This window comes from Berghia stephanieae, chromosome 5 (genome assembly GCF_034508935.2).
Source record: "Berghia stephanieae isolate SIO BIC M18660-M18661 chromosome 5, UCSD_Bste_1.3, whole genome shotgun sequence".
NCBI lineage: Eukaryota > Metazoa > Mollusca > Gastropoda > Nudibranchia > Aeolidiidae > Berghia > Berghia stephanieae.
In genome coordinates this window covers 46892899-46913198 of record NC_088364.1, presented here as the reverse complement: position 1 = coordinate 46913198, position 20300 = coordinate 46892899, and the positions used below count along the sequence as shown (strand labels likewise).

The 20300-nt window shown below is 36.3% G+C and overlaps 1 protein-coding gene and 1 long non-coding RNA gene across 4 annotated transcripts in view; one reads left to right on the top strand and one right to left on the bottom strand.

Moving 5' to 3' along the window:
• The window catches only part of LOC144973040 (uncharacterized), a 3780-nt gene extending 2790 nt beyond the window's left edge, over nucleotides 1–990 (top strand). Inside the window, exons 4-5 of the mRNA XM_078915009.1 lie at nucleotides 1–127; nucleotides 347–990. The exon at nucleotides 1–127 is cut by the window's left edge and continues 123 nt beyond it. Of these exons, the coding sequence (XP_078771135.1) occupies nucleotides 1–127; nucleotides 347–940 (721 nt within the window). The 3' untranslated portion in view covers nucleotides 941–990. The remainder of the gene's footprint in view (nucleotides 128–346) is intronic.
• Nucleotides 991–9139: 8149 nt separating this feature from the next.
• LOC144973039 (uncharacterized) lies at nucleotides 9140–20100 on the bottom strand. 3 transcript variants are annotated; one of them, XR_013645472.1, is made up of 4 exons: nucleotides 19870–20100; nucleotides 13054–13277; nucleotides 10653–10745; nucleotides 9140–9330 (listed from the first exon to the last, which is right to left on the bottom strand). It is a non-coding gene; the product is annotated as an uncharacterized LOC144973039 (long non-coding RNA). The 3 variants fall into 3 exon arrangements; XR_013645470.1 differs by lacking the exon at nucleotides 19870–20100 and adding an exon at nucleotides 15637–16056 and having other exon boundaries at nucleotides 9286–9330; XR_013645471.1 differs by lacking the exons at nucleotides 9140–9330; nucleotides 19870–20100 and adding an exon at nucleotides 15637–16056 and having other exon boundaries at nucleotides 9734–10745.
• Between the last annotated feature and the right edge of the window lie 200 nt (nucleotides 20101–20300).

The window sequence follows — 20300 nt, the reverse complement described above, 5'->3', positions numbered from 1 at the left end:
TGATATCCTCTGCTCGGTGTCGGAGCGCCAGTTAATTCAAGCAGAGATGAGCTTTATAATCCAGCAGTCTCAGTCCATCGTTGTAGCTACTGATGTATTCCAAAGCCAAAGTCCAATCGCCATGACAGTAAATATTCATTTTCTCCTCCTACCTTTAAATCTTATTTTATAAGATTAAGAGCAGGTATCATTATTAATGAAACGATTCCATCTTTGTTGAAACTCTGCCTTTGGACACAACATTATAGTTGAATGTCTTTGACTAGAGCAAGAAAAGAATTACAAAACAAAAATACTTTCTTATGTTTTTTAATCCTTGCCTTATTCTTATTTCTATTTTCACCAGGCGTGGTCAAAGCTCATGGAAATTAAGGACCAGTTTTCATCTTGCCATGTGACCCTACAAGATGTAGAAAGACACTGTCCGCATGACCTGGACCAACATCTCAAGCTTCAGCTCCAGGATAGTTTTTGTCAAGCTTTCTCTTTGGCCAATGAAAAGCTTGAGAAATATTCATCGACGGAAGGCCAACCAGGGATGGAATTATTGAAGGAGATACCTTTCTTCAATCCTTGCAATTTAGTGTTCATTGCTGACTCTGATATTGATTCTTTGACCATTCCTGGTATTCATGAAGTACCTCGTGTAGAAGTACTTCGATATAAAGAGTCTCTTGGTCCAAGAGCAGTGTCGGCATCTGGAGGCATTCCACTTGATCTGACTGTTTTTTGGAACAGTGTTAGCTCAGATGTTCCCCATCTTGCTACGCTGGCAAAGAGATACATATACACCTGCCTTAATTCTGCTGATGCTGAGAGGTCCTTCTCCATTTATAATCTTGTATTTTCAGACAGGAGAAGGCGGCTCAACGAAGCAAACTTAAAGGCTTTGGTGTTCCTTTATTATAACAGTTTTATTTCCTATGAATATCTTGTTTAATTAAATTTTGATACCTCTCTTTGCAGGTTTTTCGTACTTTTGTTTTGATATAAGATTAAGATTGATGTTTTAAATCATTTTTCATTATGATCTGCACCTGAGTGACTTTTGTGTGCATCTTCAGATCATTGTAGTATTTGGGGTCCCCGGGAACGAAAAAAAGTTATCCGATTAGTTAACAAAATTTGCAAAATTTGGCAATTTTTACGGCAAAATGTGGCAAATTTTTCTATTTTTTGTGGCAAAATTGTCATTTTTTTGTGGCAAAATTTGGCAAAATTTGGGATTTCAAATGGCAAATTTCCGCGATGCCAGGTCAAGACAATGGGAATTTGGTGTGGAAATTTTAGGCAAAGTGGTTGTCTCTCGGGAAGCCATTCAGAGAAGGGGCTAACAACGGCGGCCATCGTGGTTTTAAACAAAGAAAATTGGCACTTTTTATTCTTCATGCTGGCTAGAACGTTTCATATGTCTTGTGATCAGGGCCCGTTCTAATGAACGCGGACTAGCGCTTAGTCCCGGACTATCTCTGACTTTAGTAAATGACTAGAAAAAATCGGATTTAATGTGAGCTGACTAAGCTAGTCCCAGACTAAAATCACGTCACCTTCGGACTAAGTTTGGCCAAGATTTAGTCACTTGCTCGAGTCGGACTTGATCGTTTAGTCTCTGACTAGTAACTAAGAAACGGCGTCAACAAAGTCAACAAAGATGGCGGCCAATGTTAGACGACTCGGTTCGCGAGAAAAAAAATACATAGAAAAAGAATTATAACGACAAAAGTAATCTGTTGATATTTGTCAATACTAAAGGAAACGGTTTAAAGGTCACAGATCGTCGAAAGCACACATTTTTGTCCGGGAAACTAATAAATCTGATGAAGTTGAGTGACTCAGTGAGTCTGAGCCTGAGATTTCAGCTTCGCTTGGTTCGAAGTTTAGATTTAGATATTTAGAGAATAACAAACACACAACTAGACCTAGCTTATTTTTTAATATGAAAATTATGTTGTTTAGCTAAAACACACCCCTACCCCCTTTTATTTTCTTTATTTTTGTGCCAAGCAAAGCAATGCGAAGTTACTCTCGATCACATGACGTGATTCGTATGACTATGACTATGACACTGTCATTGACAGTACTGCCAAAACAACTGTCAACACATGAAAATGGCGGCAGCTGTGCTGTTTCAAATTCGTCAGAGAACACTGATTCAACGGGAGAGGGTGTTTCGGGTCAGACTTAATCCCATCGATTCGTTTAACGACGATGAAATATACGAACATTTCCGTTTTCATCGTGAACACATTTTTATAATTTGTGATCTTGTAAAAGACGACCTTGATCGTCTTCTCTGGAGGAAAGGTTAGTATCTGTATTCATTTTAATTTTAATTCTAATCTCATACTAGACTAATCTTTAAAGAGAAGTTTTCTTATATTCTCATGCATCCAACCCTAAATCGGTGCGGGCAAGACTTCTTCTTCTTCTTCTCCTTCATCTTCACACCTCCTCGTCCTTCTTCATCAACATCATCATGTTCATCTTCTTCTGCCACTTCTTCCTCCTCCTCTTCTTCTTCTCAACTGAACTAGTCAAACTAAGTGTTAGTGTTGGTAGATTTCTCTAATCATCACACACAAACCACTATGACTGTTACTGGTATGACATGGAATGGAAATTTTTTCACCGCTCTCTGGCACTATTGAATTTTGCATTCCCTTAACCAATTTTCGAGCTCTTGTCGGAGATTATTTTCACTGTAATTGTAATATTTTTGAAAGGGAACATTTTTCATTAGCAAAACCAGTTTAGAATTGAAGAAAAAAAAATTGTACAGTTGGACTGACAAATTGCTGAGGAGAATCAATCTTTAAAATAGGATTTTTCACTCGAGGCGATGGGGCAGCGTGGCTCAGCAGTATGGTCTTTGCTTTGTATCCAAAAGGTAATTAGTTTGATCACCCGTTGTACTGTGCGGCCTTGAGCAATCCATCTCGTCCTAGTTCCATTTGCGGCACTGCACTGCGGCTGATGTCTGGGTTATTCCAGTGTTCCCTTGGAATAGACGCTAAAGACAGACAAATTTCCCCATTGGATGAAAAAAGGGAATGTTATCTTTATATGCATATATGCTGGTCTGACATCCGAATGCAATATGGGCCTCGTTTAACATTGTTGCACTGGACATTATTTTGTGTAATTTTTTGAGATTTTCATTATAACAATGAGCTCATGATGTATTGGGTTATCAGACCTGCAAATTAGTGCACGTTGCCTTAAGGCTTAAGGAAAATTAGTTTATTTCATCCCAGCTTAAATGATGAGATTTACCGTTATAATATTATAATAAATGCGAGAGTAAAATACAAACTATGACACTATTTCAATACGAAGCAGAAATCAGAGCCATTCGAAACATTACAAGAAATACAAACAAAAAAAGAAAAGAAAAATATCGGATCGGAAGTCGGAAGGTCCTGGGTTCGAGCCTCGTGCTCGGCGCATAGTTGAGTCCTTGGAAAAGACTCTTTACTCACATTCTCTCACCGTACTCAGGTGTAAAATGAGTACCTGGCCGTTAACAGTGTTGTCTTTGTCCGAAAAATTGTAATATCGCCTGACAGGCGTCATGTCCTGTCCTACATGTTAAATGTTGCTGTTGACCAGGGAACTGTTGTAAAGCGCTTTGAGCACATTTAATGGATATTGCGCTATATAAAGCTCAATTTAATTTAGTATGAATCAAGTAAAAATCCTCTCTTGCGGTTATACCAAAGCTGTTAAAAAATCGTAATATGTTGTTTCAAAACTTGTGTCGTGTTTTTAAAATTTCACTTCAAATACACATTACAAAGATGTTGTCGACGGTCAATTTAAATAAAGTATTTCACTGGATAGACTTTAAAAAGTGAAAGTAATACATTCGAGTACAGTTTCCTTGAACTTGAACTCATTCGAATATCCCAAATTTTTTCATTATTATTTTTAGTTGTCATTCCATTCCTTACTTGAACTAATTTCACCTAGCCAATGTAAAAAAGGATTTGATTAATTCAAGGTTTTATTTTAATGCGCCCTGTTATTTCGACCACCGAAAATTTACTGTTACATTGACAGTTACGTTTGTGTACAATATGATACACATGCATACACACAGGCACTCACACACTCCATTGTCATTTCGCATAATTGACACCTCTCTTACTTATTCTTATCACTTCGCCATTCATTCTAATTTCAATGCCACATGCCATGATTTGCTACTAGTTGGCTACGTCATTAAATGAATGATGTGATACAGGAACCTCCCAATAAAGTAAATAATAATTATAAATTTCCCTTTAATAGTCCTCATGCGGAAATTTGTCTTAGGGTTTATTCAATGGGAATACTGGAATAACTCCGGTGTCACCAACAGCACAGCGCTGCAAATTGAGCTAGGGAGAGATGGCTTGTTGATGGCCACATGCCATGGTGTATATTCGAACTAGGTATCTTTTGGGTACGAAGCAAAGACCATACTGGTGAGGCACAAGCGTCAAGTACAATGACATTTTTTTAAAAATTATTAAAATTTAGCTTTACATAGCGCAATATCCATTAAATGTGCTCAAAGCGCTTTACAAGGGGACACTGGTCAACAGCAACATTTAACATGTAGGACGAGACAAGCGCCTGTTAGGCGATATTACAATTTTTCGGACAAAGGCACCTCTGCTAACAGCCAGGTACTCATTTTACACATGAGTACAGTGAGAGAATGTGAGTAAAGAGCCTTTTCCAAGGACTCAACTATGTGCCGAGCGCGAGGCTCGAACCCAGGACCTTCCGATCCGAAAGCGAGTGTCATACCACTAGACCACATCTGCACAAAGACATCATGCTGAAAGTAATCGCATCAAATAGTTCTTCCTTCACTCCTTCAGAGCTGCAAGGCTGGTGTAGCGGGAGTTTATCTATGTTTCTTTAGTGTGAAACAGACAATAGTAATTGCTTGCTACCCCTTGGATAGGACACAGGTTTATTGTAAAGAACTTTCCACCAGATCTAACAAATACAGATTACCCACCCCATCATTCCTGGGTGGTCAGTGGGGTCAAATAAAAATCTCTACTTTGCCCTTAGCATGTAAAGCGAATACCCTAATAATTGAGCTAGAGGGACCAACTTCGCATCAAAGACCTGTTTAGATATCCTTAAATATTTGAAATGAAAAAAAAAATAATTTAATGAATAGCAGTCCTTCAGAGGCATGAAGCCCAAGGAGCCAGGGTTTATCCCGGTTTCTATGGCATGAAACAGACAATAACAATTGCTTGCTACCCTTTGAATAGGAAGGTAGTCTATCACAAAGTACTTTCATGAGATCTGACAGACTTAGCTACAGAAGCACAACCCCTCCGACTATCACTATCTCCCCCCCCCCCCCTTTCTACCACTTACATTACATCAGAAAAAGGGGCAAGTTGGAACAATGCAATGGTTTATTCCTCTGTTCCCCTCTCCTCTGCCTCCATCCATTCTAACCCCACTACTGGCAGTCACTACCACTACTAAATGCTCTTCAAAACTTGTAATAGTAAAGCACCATCCCAGTGATAAGAAAAGACATCATCAGGCTTCACATAAAAGCTCATTACCCAATCAGTTTTCATCAGGCACAGTTACTCAATCAGTCAGTTGTCACACATCATTCGCTTTATTAGGCATAGGACTATCAACATATTGATCAGTCAGTCACTTGCCTCCCACCCACTAGCCTTTTGTTGAGTCGTCATGGTATGTTACACAAAGTACATGGTTGTTAAAAGGTCACCCAATGACTATTACTCCCCCACCCTCATCCCATCTCCATTCCCTGACGCCTGGGTTATTCCATTCTTCCCTTGGAACAGACCCTGAGACACATTTCTCCTATGGGATGAATAAAAGGAATTTTATTATTTTATAAGAGGCCATTGTGCGCGAGCTGTACTGTACGTAAGTTGACTACACTTCCTGATTTAGATTTTATTGCAGGTTTTAATATATGCAAAAATTTTCCTTCTCCCATTTTTAGGTCGTCTCTGATGCAATTTTATAAGTTACAAACTTGGTTCCTAAGTGGCCTGGTTCAGTGCATGATGCAAATTTTTTAGGAAATCTGGGCTATTCTTTGCATTTGAGGATCCACATCGCAGGGCTTTGGATGGTGTGATCCTTGGAGACAGTCGTTATATGTTAAGAAATTGGCTAATGACCCCAATACCAAAACCCCCAAAATAGAGGAGAAGAGGCATTTAACACCGCCCATCGTATCACAAAATGCACGATTGAAAGGTAAGTTTTACCAATCATATAATCCCACCCTCCAGGAAACAATAACATTTTGATAATTTTTGAAATTTAATATTTCAGGTTTATTTTTATATCCACTTTAACAATACAATTTGCAAATGATCAATGAAAATAAAAGAAAATTAACCAAAAAAATAGTTGTAATCATACTGTCATTGTCATGCTAGTATAAACATTACATTTTTTTTTTTTTTGAAGAACTCAGATTAACCATTATATGTAATTCTTTCCCTTCTAATTGTAATTAAATGACTGAGAAAAAAAAAAAATAAATAAATAAATAAAGAGAGAGAGAGAGAGAGAGAGAGAGAGAGAGAGAGAGAGAGAGAGAGAGAGAGAGAGAGAGAGAAGAGAGAGAGAGAGAGAGAGAGGTCCATTTAATTTTAATTGGTTTTAAGTGTACATGTACAAGTACAAGCAATTATTGTCATTTCAACAGAGTCATTGGAGTGGTTAAAAGAAGATGGAATTGTCTCCATGACGAGCTCAGAATGACGCCTGACAGAGCCTGCAAGGTTATTTATGTGTTTTTGGCTCCACAACTTTGCTGTTGATGCTGGCCTACCCATGGAAGAAAACAACCGTAATGATGATGATGATGACAGCAATCATAACTTTTCTCCTATTGGGACTCGGGAAGGAGCATCTGAACAGAACGTCTTGCTGCTGGCAAGGCAGCCAGGCTGACTTTGATTAATAGTGCTTTTAGAAATATCGTTGAACCTCTCTAATCAGGAAATAAATATAATCATTAATGTAGTACATCACTCTGCAAGTATACTGTGTGCAGTATTCTTGTTGTGATGAGCTACATAAATGTCATACTGTTTTAATTATTGTTCCAGCTGGTCATATGGAAACACATTTCTATATCATATAACTACAAGTCGCCTATCAGGCATCTAGTACTCTTTGACTATCCCATTTTACTCCTTTTTACTGGCGCTGATGTGTTGCAAGTGCTGTAAAACCCTTAAAAACAAAAACAAACCTGTTTGGCAGGAAGTATTAAAGTGCATTCACTGTAATTTTTTCTGGAATGGGTCTGATGTAAATTGGAAAACTGAACAAGAATTCTCATGCCTGAGTCGGTTATCAAACAGAAAACAAAGGGGCATTAAAATTTTCTTTTTTTAAGGTCATCAAAATCCTGAGTTGAGCAATCAAATTTTAACTGCCCTATTGTCATAAGACAATTACATATTGTAAGACCTTTTGTATAAATCATTATACCAGCCGCTTAGCCAAAGCCCAGGATAGTCCCAAGTCACATTTGTGATAAGGGTCTTAAATCGCCATGCCACTGTACAAGTTTGTGACAATAGGCCAAAATAACAATCTGTATTTATTCCAGAGGATTTGTTCTACCAATAACATAAGGAACAATGGAGTGATTGTAGTAAAAAAAAGGCCTTAAACACTGCATGCATGCGATTTTAAGTAAATTTTAACAAAAACATATCAGCTCTATCAAAAGTACAGATTGAGATAAATACAGGACTAAAACCCCTCTAAATAACAATTAGAAAATCTCAAGAACCATTTTTTAAAAATGGTTTAAGGCAATTCATAAGACAGGTTTTAACTGCGATTTTCTAAGATACTATGAGGCCAATTTTTTCTACACTATGGACAAATGTATTGCAACATGTCTCCATGGATTGCTTTAAACCATTTTTAAAATTGACTCAAAATACATGTGATTGAATTAATATTCAAATTCAAGACATTAGAAACCAATTGGGTCATGGATAGAAACTAAATTATGATGTCATTTGTGAACGCTCCCAGCTGTGATTTTCATACATGAATTAATTTCCTATAACTGTCATCTGCATTTTTGCAGCCGCAAATCAGGGCGATCCGCAAATTTCCCAAAATTGGCAAATCGTGGCAAATTTTGGGAAAATTGGCAAATCGCGTGGCAAATTTTGGGGAAAAAAAGAAGCGAAAACAAAATAACGAAAAAGAAAGTGCGAAACTTGAGAAATGTTGCAGCTTTGCCTGGGCCCAAACCAAGGGAAGCTACTCTCTACGGATAATGATCTCATGCTCGCAGTGTATCTGCATACACTGCAATTCCCAATTTTTGTGATATTCCTCAGCATGAGTCTGATACTGGAATTATACATCTGACCCTATTTTGGAAGTCTGAGGCAGATTATGTTCTAGCTCTCGCTGCATTGGCGTCCCGGTATGCCTTCTCAACATGCTCGTCAGCTGATGTGGAGCGAAGTTTTTCTCTTTACAATCTTGTCTTGTCTTTCAGAAGGCGTAGACTCACAGAAAACAACATCAAAGGACTAGTTTTCCTTTACTACAATAAGTTTATCGATGCCTCTTTTTTTGAGTAGTAAAAGAAAACTAGGCCTTTGATGAGTCTGACTGAAAGTGTACGTTTGTTTGTGTGTATGTGTGTGTGATTGTCTAAAAGTTTGGGCGCATAAATCGCTTTACATTGTGTAAATTAATAAATGTAGCCTCCTTAAATGTAATAAATTGTCTTTTATAAATTTTTTTTTCTGTATCGCGTGTTAATTTTTACTGAAACGCTTAGTTCTCCTCGGCAAATTTTTTGGCAAATTTTGGTCTTTTTGGCAAATTTCTTGGCAAATTTTGGGGGGTTTTTTGGGCAAATTTTAGGTCCCAATTTGGCAAAAAATGCAGATGACAGCTATAATATCAAGACATATAAAAAGAATAATTTAATTATAAGTAGTGTAATAATTAATATGCCTCATCTTAAATTTCATGTATTCAATTCTTATGGTATTTTGTTCAACAATGGAGTTGGGTTTTTTTTATAATGGAGTATTTCCGACTGCAGCCATTGATCCACTAATGGATTGTCAGTGATCTGTCATCTCCTCTTGGGGCCAGCTTGTCGTAATCTTTGGCTGATGCCATCTGAGGCATTCCACTCCTCTGGTGTATGGGGAAGAGTTTCTATTGTCAAATCATCTACTACAACTACTGACTCCACCACAGAGCAATCAACAAAACTGATTTCATTAATCTCACTCATATCCATCTGTCTGGCTAGTGTTGAAGCTGTGGAGGAAAAAAAATCTTTAGAACATCTTTTTCACTGCATTGAAACAAAACATGATTATATCTGTGAATTATGAAACTGGCCACATTATGAAATCAAGTGGTGCTGAAATCAAAAACGTCATTTCATTTTGAAACTTCTCTGATCCCACATAGTCTTCAGGTCAAAGTCAGAATTTGGAATGATAAAAACTTTTGAACAATGTTATCTCCTTAAGCAACATGAAATGCTGGCCATTTAATTGAGATGATTTTAGAACCACATCCCACTTTTTAAACAAATCCTTATAAACTGTTTGTCAGTGCTTAAAAGTGTTAATATAAATATATTTGAGAAAACAATGGACTCAGCAACAGTATGCATTTTTGTTTTATTTCCTTGTAAATCATCTTTTTGTTTGAGTATTTTTCTCTAAGGGGGAACCAGTATTTTTTTTTACATATGTAATATGTGATAAGTAAGCATTTGAGTGTGTTCCTCTTAATGGGGACCTGTGCTTGTGCCTGGACGACACTTTTAGGTGACTTCAAACTAAGTCCACCGATGGCATGCTCTTGGAATCTACATCCATTCCATATAAGAACCATTCCCTTTTTGTTTTACTTATTAGTGCTTTGAATTGTTAATCTAGAATTGCTTGACTATCCATTTGCATCCTTTTTACTGGTGCTGAAATGACCTAAACATGTCGCAAGCAATTAAAAACAGAAGAGGATTTATAATTCTAGAACATTTTGTTCCTTTTTACTGGCACTGATATGACCTTAATGTGTTGCAAGCGCCGTAAAACCATTAAAAACAAACAAATAAAGAATGTTGATTAAACAAAATCACACAACCACACTTATGTTATACTTCGTGGTCCCACTGTCACTTCAATGTCCCCCATTTTGACCAACTTGTTAGCCGTGATAGTCCTTTCAGTACTGTTGTCAATGTTAAATACACTGTTAGTGGCTATGTGGTCTTGTGGTATGACACTCGTTTTCGGATCGGAAGGTCCTGGCCTGAGCCTCGCTCGGCGCATAGTTGAGTCCTTGGAAAAGACTCTTTACTCACATTCTCTCACCGTACTCAGGTGTAAAATGAGTACCTGGCCGTTAACAGTGTTGTCTCTGTCCGAAAAATTGTAATATCGCCTAACAGACGTCATGTCCCGTTCTAAATGTTGCTGTTGGTCAGGGACCCCTTGTAAAGCGCTTTGAGCACGTTTGTGTTTATTGCTATATACAAAAGCTCATTTAAACAAATTTTTCTTTATTCTTTCGGGTGAAATTCTATTAATAATTTAATGACTTTGTAGCAAAAGAATTATGCTTACTGATTATGGTGTAATCTCCAAGATTACAGTCAGATATGTCAATAATAATTCTGGCTGGACTGGGATTCGGAACCAAACTCTCAGTGCCCATTACTGTAAAGAAAATTGTTGATAAATTTGAATTAAATGAAGTATAGAATTCACAAGTTGCACTTCAAGTCCAGATTACCCATTACAAACTTAATGAGGAGGAACACAGTGGTGTTTTTTTTTAAAGGTGAATTGTTATGAAATTATAATGATTTTAATTCTATTTATATCAATTTTAATATGATACGATATCAATTGATTTTTAATGTAAAATTTGCATCATATAATTACCGGTCTCTGGCTCTTTTTTTTTTTTTAACCATGAAATGCATCCAAGTGTAATCTTATCTTCTGATCTTGAGACCCATGAATCCCAGAAATAACAAATCTGCTGGGAATTGAACCCATGACACTTTGATTCATATGCAAGCATGATAACTCGCTGTGCCATTGGCTTGCCCTAAATAAAACACTAAATGAAACAAAATAAATCTTTACAGGACCCAACTCCAAAGTGGAATTTCAATACAATGTTGCATGATGCCACTTTGACGATTTGTGATAAAAAATACATGGCAATCCCTTATGACACAAAAGCTCTTGCTCCATCACTTATTTCAAATTTGAAATATTCATATGGCGGAAAGTAGCTGAAATAAATGTACAACTAATTAGAGAAATTTTACTGATGTTATCTGAATCATACAAGAAAGAAAAATGGTGGGAATCAAATTAAATGAAAGGGAACATAATTCTATTCAAATTTGATAAAAATAACGTCTATTTATCATTTTCATAAATTTAATCTAAATTTAGTTGATTTCTTATGGGTCGCCAGCCATGCCATTATCGTGAATCAGCCGCCATATTGGTTTCGCTATTCTGTGGCATAGCAGTTTTCCAAACTTTGCCGTATCGCACATTAAATCAAGGCATTTCAAGCCAAAATAACATCATCCTGCGTAGTTGTGGGTTTCTATCTTGTTATTCATCATATATTTACAATAAAATAAGTCGATTATCGACTTTCAGGGGTTAGAAATGGAATTATCAGAATCAAAACAATCGAAGCCGGCTTGATTCTGCTATGGAAAAACTGCTATGGAAGAGCGACACACAGAAAAACGGGCATTAAAACTAACACAAATCCTTTGAATTTCACATTGATTATACTAAAATACTTAAAATTATAATAAAAATAGTCAACTTACCAATTTTCACTCGTCGAAGTTATCGGATAACGTTTTAGGGCCGTAAACAAAAACTGCAGCTATGGAAAAACGATGTAGACACCGGATGTTTTGACTCGTATTTTACAGGAAGTAAGAGCCTCGCTATGGAAGAATTACGAAGTCCCCAAAACTTTGTGTTTTCTAAAACGGCCGTTTTTCTTTATTTTACGCATGAAATCATAATTATTTTTAAAAATGAAACTCATTCTCCGATTTTTTAATGTTTTATTTCACAAAATATGGCCATTCAAAGAATTTCTGAGTTGATTTCATGTTTCTTTAACGCAGTTTTCCGAAACTACCGTGGCTGAAATGAAAACGTTTGTTGTCGCCAAAACCCATAAAAAAACACTTCAACAAACAATATCTTAATAACAACAAAATATTTTTTTTTCAAACTGCTCACACAGGTTCCTTAACCATAAATCAACACAAAACACACAAAAAAATAAGTGAATTTGGATTTTTTCATAGAAATAAGTTTATTTCAAAAGGAGACCCCCATTTTGGGCCTTCTTGTGTTTTCTGCCATATAATTTTGTCAGCTACTTCAGGATTGATGGTGTAAAGTAAATTTCAAGATTTTAACTACCATTGAATTATTAAATGTGAATAATCTTGTTTTGATACTCGACTTCAGCCTTCATTTATTCTTTTAATGTTTTTAAAATTGAGAAAAAATCAAGAGGGAACGTGTCCCAGAGGCAGTTGTTAGATATGCAATAGAGGTGATATACTTTTGAGACTTAACTACCAAAAGAGGATAGTTATGTTAGAGAAAAATGAATCCGTGCATAGGCAATTGTAAGGATGTCAATATTAGACGATCACAAAAGATGCATGCATACATAGTACAAATTACTTGTTTAAAATATTGTAAGGTACTATTTGTATTCATGTCAGGCAGCCCCAGAGACCAGCGATCACATCGTCCTCCACTGTCCAGTCACTAAACTTGAAGGTGGCTATGAAACCGTCCTTAGGGTGGAGGAAGACTTTAGAAGCTGGGTTGACGAAATAAATTTGGAGGTGTAGCCATATGCTACTACTACTACTTTATTCATGGAATGCCTAGATGACAGCCTTTTACATTTGTATACAGAACAATGTATGGAACTATTATAATTGCAGAAATTTACCTTGAATACCATCAACAATGTTACTACACTCGCCAATAATGACGAGTACCGGTACTTGTTCAGTAAAGATTGAAGAGGGTCCTGGTTTCCCCCTCCAGTCTGCTTTACATAATCAACATGACTTTGGACTATTCTTTTCGTGTCCTTGAATTTTTTTTATAGCTCCATCACCGAACGGTTTTTGAGAATTCCGCATTGACTCTCATTCTGATCTTTTCCCAAACCTGAAAATGAAAAAGGAGAAAAAATATGTAAATCAACGATTATGTAATGAGATTGTTGAGGACATTCATTTTGCACTGGAATCAGTTCTATTGATTGCTTTTTGTTGCCATAAAATCTTTATTTATTATTATGGTTGTAGCAAACTTTACTTGTATAATTAGTCTGTATCCTTTAAATTATTTGCATAAAAAATGTCATGCTTTTGAGTGTAGATTATTATCAGTCATACCTCTTAAATTGGCATTTTATCATTAAATATTTGTAGGGTCTGACTGGAGAGGGTGAAGATTTATTTCTTGCTTATCAAATGTACTCGGGTAGGTCGCCCTAAATCTGTATGCTTTTCTATACCTCAAATTCCAACAGCTCTAACTGCAATTATTTGACATCTTTTGTTAGTTTGATGTAAATACATATGAGGTATTATCAGTTAACCTTGCTTAAAAACCGAAAATAGATACCAAACCCCCTCACCCCAAATATGTATGCTCATGCCCTAAACCCGTATACGGCTTGCCCTAAACCAGTACAGCATTAAATTAGTCTCCTAATTTTTCAAAATTTCATAATTTTTTTAATATGATAATGTTGTGGTAGAATTTCATTTATAATTATTTTTTAAAAATATTTTCTAAAAGACAAAAAAAAATAAAAAAAATTGAGCATATATAAAGAGCATTATCCTAGCATTTACGTTTGTTGCGGTTATAACTTTTGACGCATTAGCGATTTTCTGTATTTTTTGCACTGAAAAAAAAAAAAAAAAGAATAAATAAAGACACAGCTTGGGAATTTTTTTTAAAAAGAAAAAAAACAACCTTTTACTTTTAGAAAGAAGTTTATTTTCACTTCCACTTCATTTCGAATTTTTCTGGTTGACTTGTTCTAAATATTCAAGTGAGTTGAAAGCTTAAAACTTTTGTCATTTTTTGTGGCAACTGACACAGATGCTAGATTTGTATACGGCTAAACATGCTCAAAGCTCTGTAAGGGGCTCCAAGCCAATAGCAACACCGCAATATCACAACTTTTACCCGACAGAGTCATTACTTTTAATGGCCAATTACTCAATAAGGAGCCTTTTCCAATGACTCGACTTTGAACCACTCAGGGAGGGACTTGAATCTTGGGCCTACGGGTCCAAATGCAAGTGTCATACTACAAGACAACAAAGCCCCACTTAGTAGGGGCAAAGAGGAAGGGTGAAATTTATTGCCTAACCTCCGCACTACACTACATCTATTTATATTGTTTATTGATAAATTATGGGTGCCATGTCGGCTATTATGATGCTTTAAAATTTTCATTGAACATGCCAACCTGTTTTTTTTCATTTTTTTTCCATTAATTTTCTTTTTTTTTTTTTTTAGAAACCCGAGACCGGGTTGCCACCTTGCCTGTTCTTGCCAAGTAGGTAGTAAAAGGGTGGATCAGAGAGCAGAGCAGGGAGATAGGAAGTAGATAAACACGAGGTATACAAATACAAAGCAACATTGTGAGTGACAGGGACCTACAGTAGGCACTTGCAAGAATTTTTCAAAATAGTGGCTATGGGTATTAATTTAGCGTAGAAAAATAAAGGGGAGTGAAACATTAACTAGAGTGAAAAAAGTATCGCTCTATCTCCACTGGTTAAAAAGTTATGACCGTTTATGTGGAGGAAAATCTCTATATAGCTTAATAGGAAAAAAATGTGACGAAAGCACAGCATCCCAATGCATAATCAAGTTTAATTCAGAAACAGCTTCAGATACAACTTTGAAATTTTTACATGTGGTAAATCATCTCTGTAATACATTGCAAACAGAAAATGAATTATTTATTGAGAAAGAAAAGTATAGTTTAGAGCTGAGACAGCTGAAATCAAGGAAAAATAGATCACGACATACAAATGAATGACCTATTGGAATTTTGGAAAAGTCAATAATAGAATATTTATTCACATGAAGATAAACCAAATACACCACTGAATCGGCGTCATTTAGTTGTTCACTTTGAACTTTTCAAAATGAAAATAGACCTCATAAAAGCAAAGATATGGACTGACAAATGTTTGAGGTGGTGTATTAGCCTACTCTACAGTCCTACAGATGCCCAGTGTCAGTGACCGTGCTGTAGCCTATTTTTATTTCATTTCATGATAGACCAAATACACCACTGAATCGGCGTCATTTAGTTGTTCACTTTGAACCTTTCATAATGAAAATAGACCTCATAAAAGCAAAGATATGGACTGACAAATGTTTGAGGTGGTGTATTAGCCTACAGTCTACAGTCCTACAGATGCCCAATGTCAGTGACCGTGCTATAGCCTATTTTTATTTCATTTCATTAGTGACAAAGAAAAAATATATGTACTTCTCTTTTTTTCGCACTGTCACGGAGTGCTGCAATCTCGACATAATTGTATTTTCCAGGAGGGCTGCAGTTTCAGGGTTTGAAAAGTTATAGTTTTTCTCTTGTTGAGCTCCATTTTCGTCAATGAATTTCAAAAGGAAATAGAATCTAAACAAAACGAAAGCGGATGTAGCGCTGATTAAATCTTTTGCGTCAGAAGAACCCAAACAGCAGCACAAAATAACCGATAGAGTCAAGGGATAGGTCAGGACTAGGTCAGGACTAGCCACGCCCATTTCTAGGCTAAAGCCCAGCTAGTCCGAGACTAAATAATGCTCATTGAATCCGATTTTTTTTAGACACTTACTAAGTTTGGGCTAAAGACTAGCTAGTCATTTACTAGACTAGTAAATTACTAAAGTTAGTCCGCGTTCATTAGAACGGGCCCAGAATGTGTAAAAGTCAAAATATGATCAGATTTATAATGGTTTTTTTTCCCCTCTGGATACGCTTTTATGCTTGTCGGAGAAATATTTCATAAGGGCGTCCGCCATTGTTCCGATAGTTTAGAGCCAGTTACTAAATTACCATGCGTCATTAATTACGGGGAAGTGAAGTTACGACTGTTAAAGCGTATTATTGTTTTTAGTCAGCCATTTTTACGAGTGGGCGTGGCAAGTCCTGGCCGAGCCCTCGACTCTATCGGTTGTTTTGTGCTGATGTTTTGTTCTTCTGACGCAAAAGATTTAATCAGCGCCACATCCGCTTTCGTTTTGTTTAGATCTATTTAGTTTTGAAATTCATTGACGAAAATGGAGCTCAACAAGAGAAAACCTAACTTTTCAAACCCTGATACTGCAGTCCTCCAGGAAAATACAACTATGTCGATATGGAACGCACTCCGTGACAGTGCGAAAAAAAAAGAAGAGAAGTACATAAATATATTTTTTCTTTGTCACTAATGAAATGAAATAAAAATAAGCTACAGTAGCTCCTCAGCACGGTCACTGGGCATCTGTAGGCTGTAGGAGGACTGTAGACTGTAGGTCCCTGCCACAATGTTGCTTTGTATTTATAAGACTACTTTGGATGTGTGTTTATCTACTTCCTATCTCCCTGCTCTGCTCTCTGATCCACCCTTTTACTACTTGGCAAGAACAGGAGGCAAGGTGGCAACCCGGTCTCGGGTTTCTAAAAAAAAAGAAAAGAAAAATAATGGAAAAAATAAAGCAGGGTGGCATGTTCAGTGAAAATTTTAAAGCATCATAATAGTGACATGGCACCCATAATTTATCAATAAACAATATAAATAGATGTACTGTAGTGCGGAGGTTTGGCAATAAATTTCACCCTTCCTCTTTGCCCCTACTAAGTGGGGCTTTGTTGTCTTGTAGTATGACACTTGCAGTTGGACCAGTAGGCCCAAGATTCAAGTCCCTCCCTGAGTGGTTCAAAGTCGAGTCATTGGAAAAGCTCCTTATTGAGTAATTGGCCATTAAAAGCAATGACTCTGTCGGGGAAAAGTTGTGATATTGCTGTGTTGCTATTGGCTTGGAGCCCCTTACAGAGCTTTGAGCCTGTTTAGCAAGTATACAATCTAGCATCTGTGTCAGTTGCCTATTTTTGCCTTAAAGTTGCCACAAAAAATGACAAACGTTGCCATTAAGTTTTAAGCTTTCAACTCGCTTGAATGTTTAGAACAACCAGAAAAAGACTAAATGAAGTGGAAGTGAAAATAAACTTCTTTCTAAAAGTAAAAGGTTTTTTTTTTCTTTTTAAAAAGAATTTTCCAGCGGTGTCTTTATTTATTCATTTTTATTTTTTTTTCAATGAAAAAAATAACAGAAAATCGCTGACGTGTCAAAAGTAATAACGGCAACAAACGTAAATGCTAGGATAATTCTCTTTATATATGCTCAATTATTTTTTTTTTGTTTTTTTAGAAAATATTTTAAAAAACTAATAATAAATGAAATTCTAACACAACATTATCATATTAAGAAATTATGAAATTTTGAAAAATTAGGAGACTAATTTAATACTGTTCTGGTTTAGGGCAAGCCATTTACGGGTTTGAGGCATGAGCATACATATTTGGGGTGAGGGGGTTTGGTATCTATTTTTGGTTTTTAAGCAAGGTTAACTGACAATACCTCATATGTATTTACATCAAACCAACAAAAGATGTCAAATAATTGAGTTTCTCAAACAGTGGAGAGTTTAGTTGAACCAATCTGCAGTTAGAGCTGTTGGAATTTGAGGTATTGAAAAGCATACAGATTTAAGGCGACCTACCCTAGTACATTTGATAAGCAAGAAATAAATCTTTACCCTCTCCAGTCAGACCCTACAAATATTAAATGATAAATACCAATTTAAGAGGTATGACTGATAATAATCTAAACTTAAATGTGGCATTGAAATTGGAATGAATGGCGAGGTGATAAGAATAAGTAAGAGAAGTGTCAATTATGCGAAATGACAATGGAGTGTGTGAGTGTCTTTGTGTATGCATGTGTATCATATTGTACACAAACGTAACTGTCCATGTAACAGTAAATCCTAAGTGGTCGAAATCACAGGGCGCATTAAAATAAAACCTTGAATAAATCAAATCCTTTTTTACATTGGCTAGGTGAAATTAGTTCAAGTAAGGAATGGAATGACAACTAAAAATAATAAGGAAAACATTTGGGACATTCGATTGAGTTCAAGTTCAAGGAAACTACTCGAATGTATTGCTTTCACTTTTTAAAGTGTTTCCACTGAAATATTTTATTTAAATTGACTGTCGACAACATCTTTGTAATGTGTATTTGAAGTGAAATTTTTAAAACACGACAAAAGTTTTGAAATAACATATTGCGATTATTAACAGGTTTGTATAACCGCAAGAAAGGATTTTAAATTTATTCATATTAAATTAAATTGAGCTTTATATAGCGCAATATCCACTAAATGTGCTCAAAGTGCTTTACAACGGTTCCCTGGTCAACAGCAACATTTAACATGTAGGACGGGACATGACGCCTGTTAGGCGATATTACAATTTTTTGGACAAAGACAACACTGTTAATGGCCAGGTACTCATTTTACACATGAGTACGGTGAGAGAATGTGAGTATAGAGTCTTTTCCAAGGACTCAACTATGCGCCGAGCGCGAGGCTCGAACCCAGGACCTTCCGATCCGATATTTTTCTTTTTTTTTGTTGTTTGTATTTCTTGTAATGTTTTGAATGGCTCTGATTTCTGCTTTGTATTGAAATAGTGTCATAGTTTGTATTTTACTCTCGCATCTATTATAATATTATAACGGTAAATCTCATCATTTAAGCTGGGATGAAATAAACTAATTTTCCTTAAGCCTTAGGAATGTGCACTTATTTGCAGGTCTGATAACCCAATTCATCATGAGCTCATTGTTATAATAAAAATATCAAAAAATTACACAAAATAATGTCCAGTGAAGCAATGTTAAACGAGGCCCATATTGCATTCGGATGTCAGACCAGCATATATGCACATAAAGATAATATTCCCTTTATTCATCCAACGGGGAAATTTGTCTGTCTTTAGGGTCTATTCCAAGGGAACACTCGAATAACCCAGACATCAGCCGCAGTGCAGTGCCGCAAATAGAACTAGAACGAGATGGATTGTTCAAGGCCACAAAGTACAATGGGTGATCAAACTAATTACCTTTTGGGTACAAAACAAAGACCATACTGCTGAGCCACGCTGCCCCATCGCCTCGAGTGAAAAATCATATTTTATAGATTGATTCTCCTCAGCAATTTGTCAGTCCAACTGGACAAAATGATTTTTTTTCTTCAATTCTAAACTGGTTTTGCTAATGAAAAATGTTCCCTTTCAAAATAGTACAATCGCAGTGAAAATTATCTCCAACAAGAGCTCGAAAATTGGTTAAGGGAATGCAAAATTCAATAGTGCCAGAGAGCGGTGCAAAAATTTCCATTCCAAGTCATACCAGTAATAGTCATAGTGGTTTGTGTGTGATGATTAGAGAGATCTACCAATACTAAGACTTAGTTTGACTAGATAGTTCAGTTAAGAAGAAGAAGAAAATTATGATGATGATGATGTTGATGAAGAAGGACGAGGAGGTGTGAAGAGGAAGGAGAAGAAGAAGTCTTGACACCGATTTTGGGTTGGATGCATGAGAATGTAAGAAAGCTTCTCTTTGAAGATTAGTCTAGTAGGAGATTAGAATTAAAATGAATACAAATACTAACCTTTCCTCCCGAGAAGACGATCAAGGTCGTCTTTTACAAGATCACAAATTATAAAAATGTGTTCACAATGTAAACGGAAATGTTCGGAAATTTCATCGTCATTAAACGAATCGATGGGATTAAGTCTAACCCGAAACACCCTCTCCAGTTGAATCAGTCGTCTCTGACGAATTTAAACAGCACAGCTGCCGCCATTTTCATATGTTGACAGTTGTTTTGGCAGTACTGACTGTCGCTGTCAATTACAGTGTCATAGTCATACGAATCACGTCATGTGATGAGTAACTTCGCATTGCTTTGCTTGGCACAAAAATAAAGAAAATAAAAGGGAGTGGGGGTGTTTTAGCTAAACAACATAATTTTCATATTAAAAAATAAGCTAGAGTGGTGTGTTTGTTATTCTCTGTCTAAATATCTAAAGGCTGCCTTTA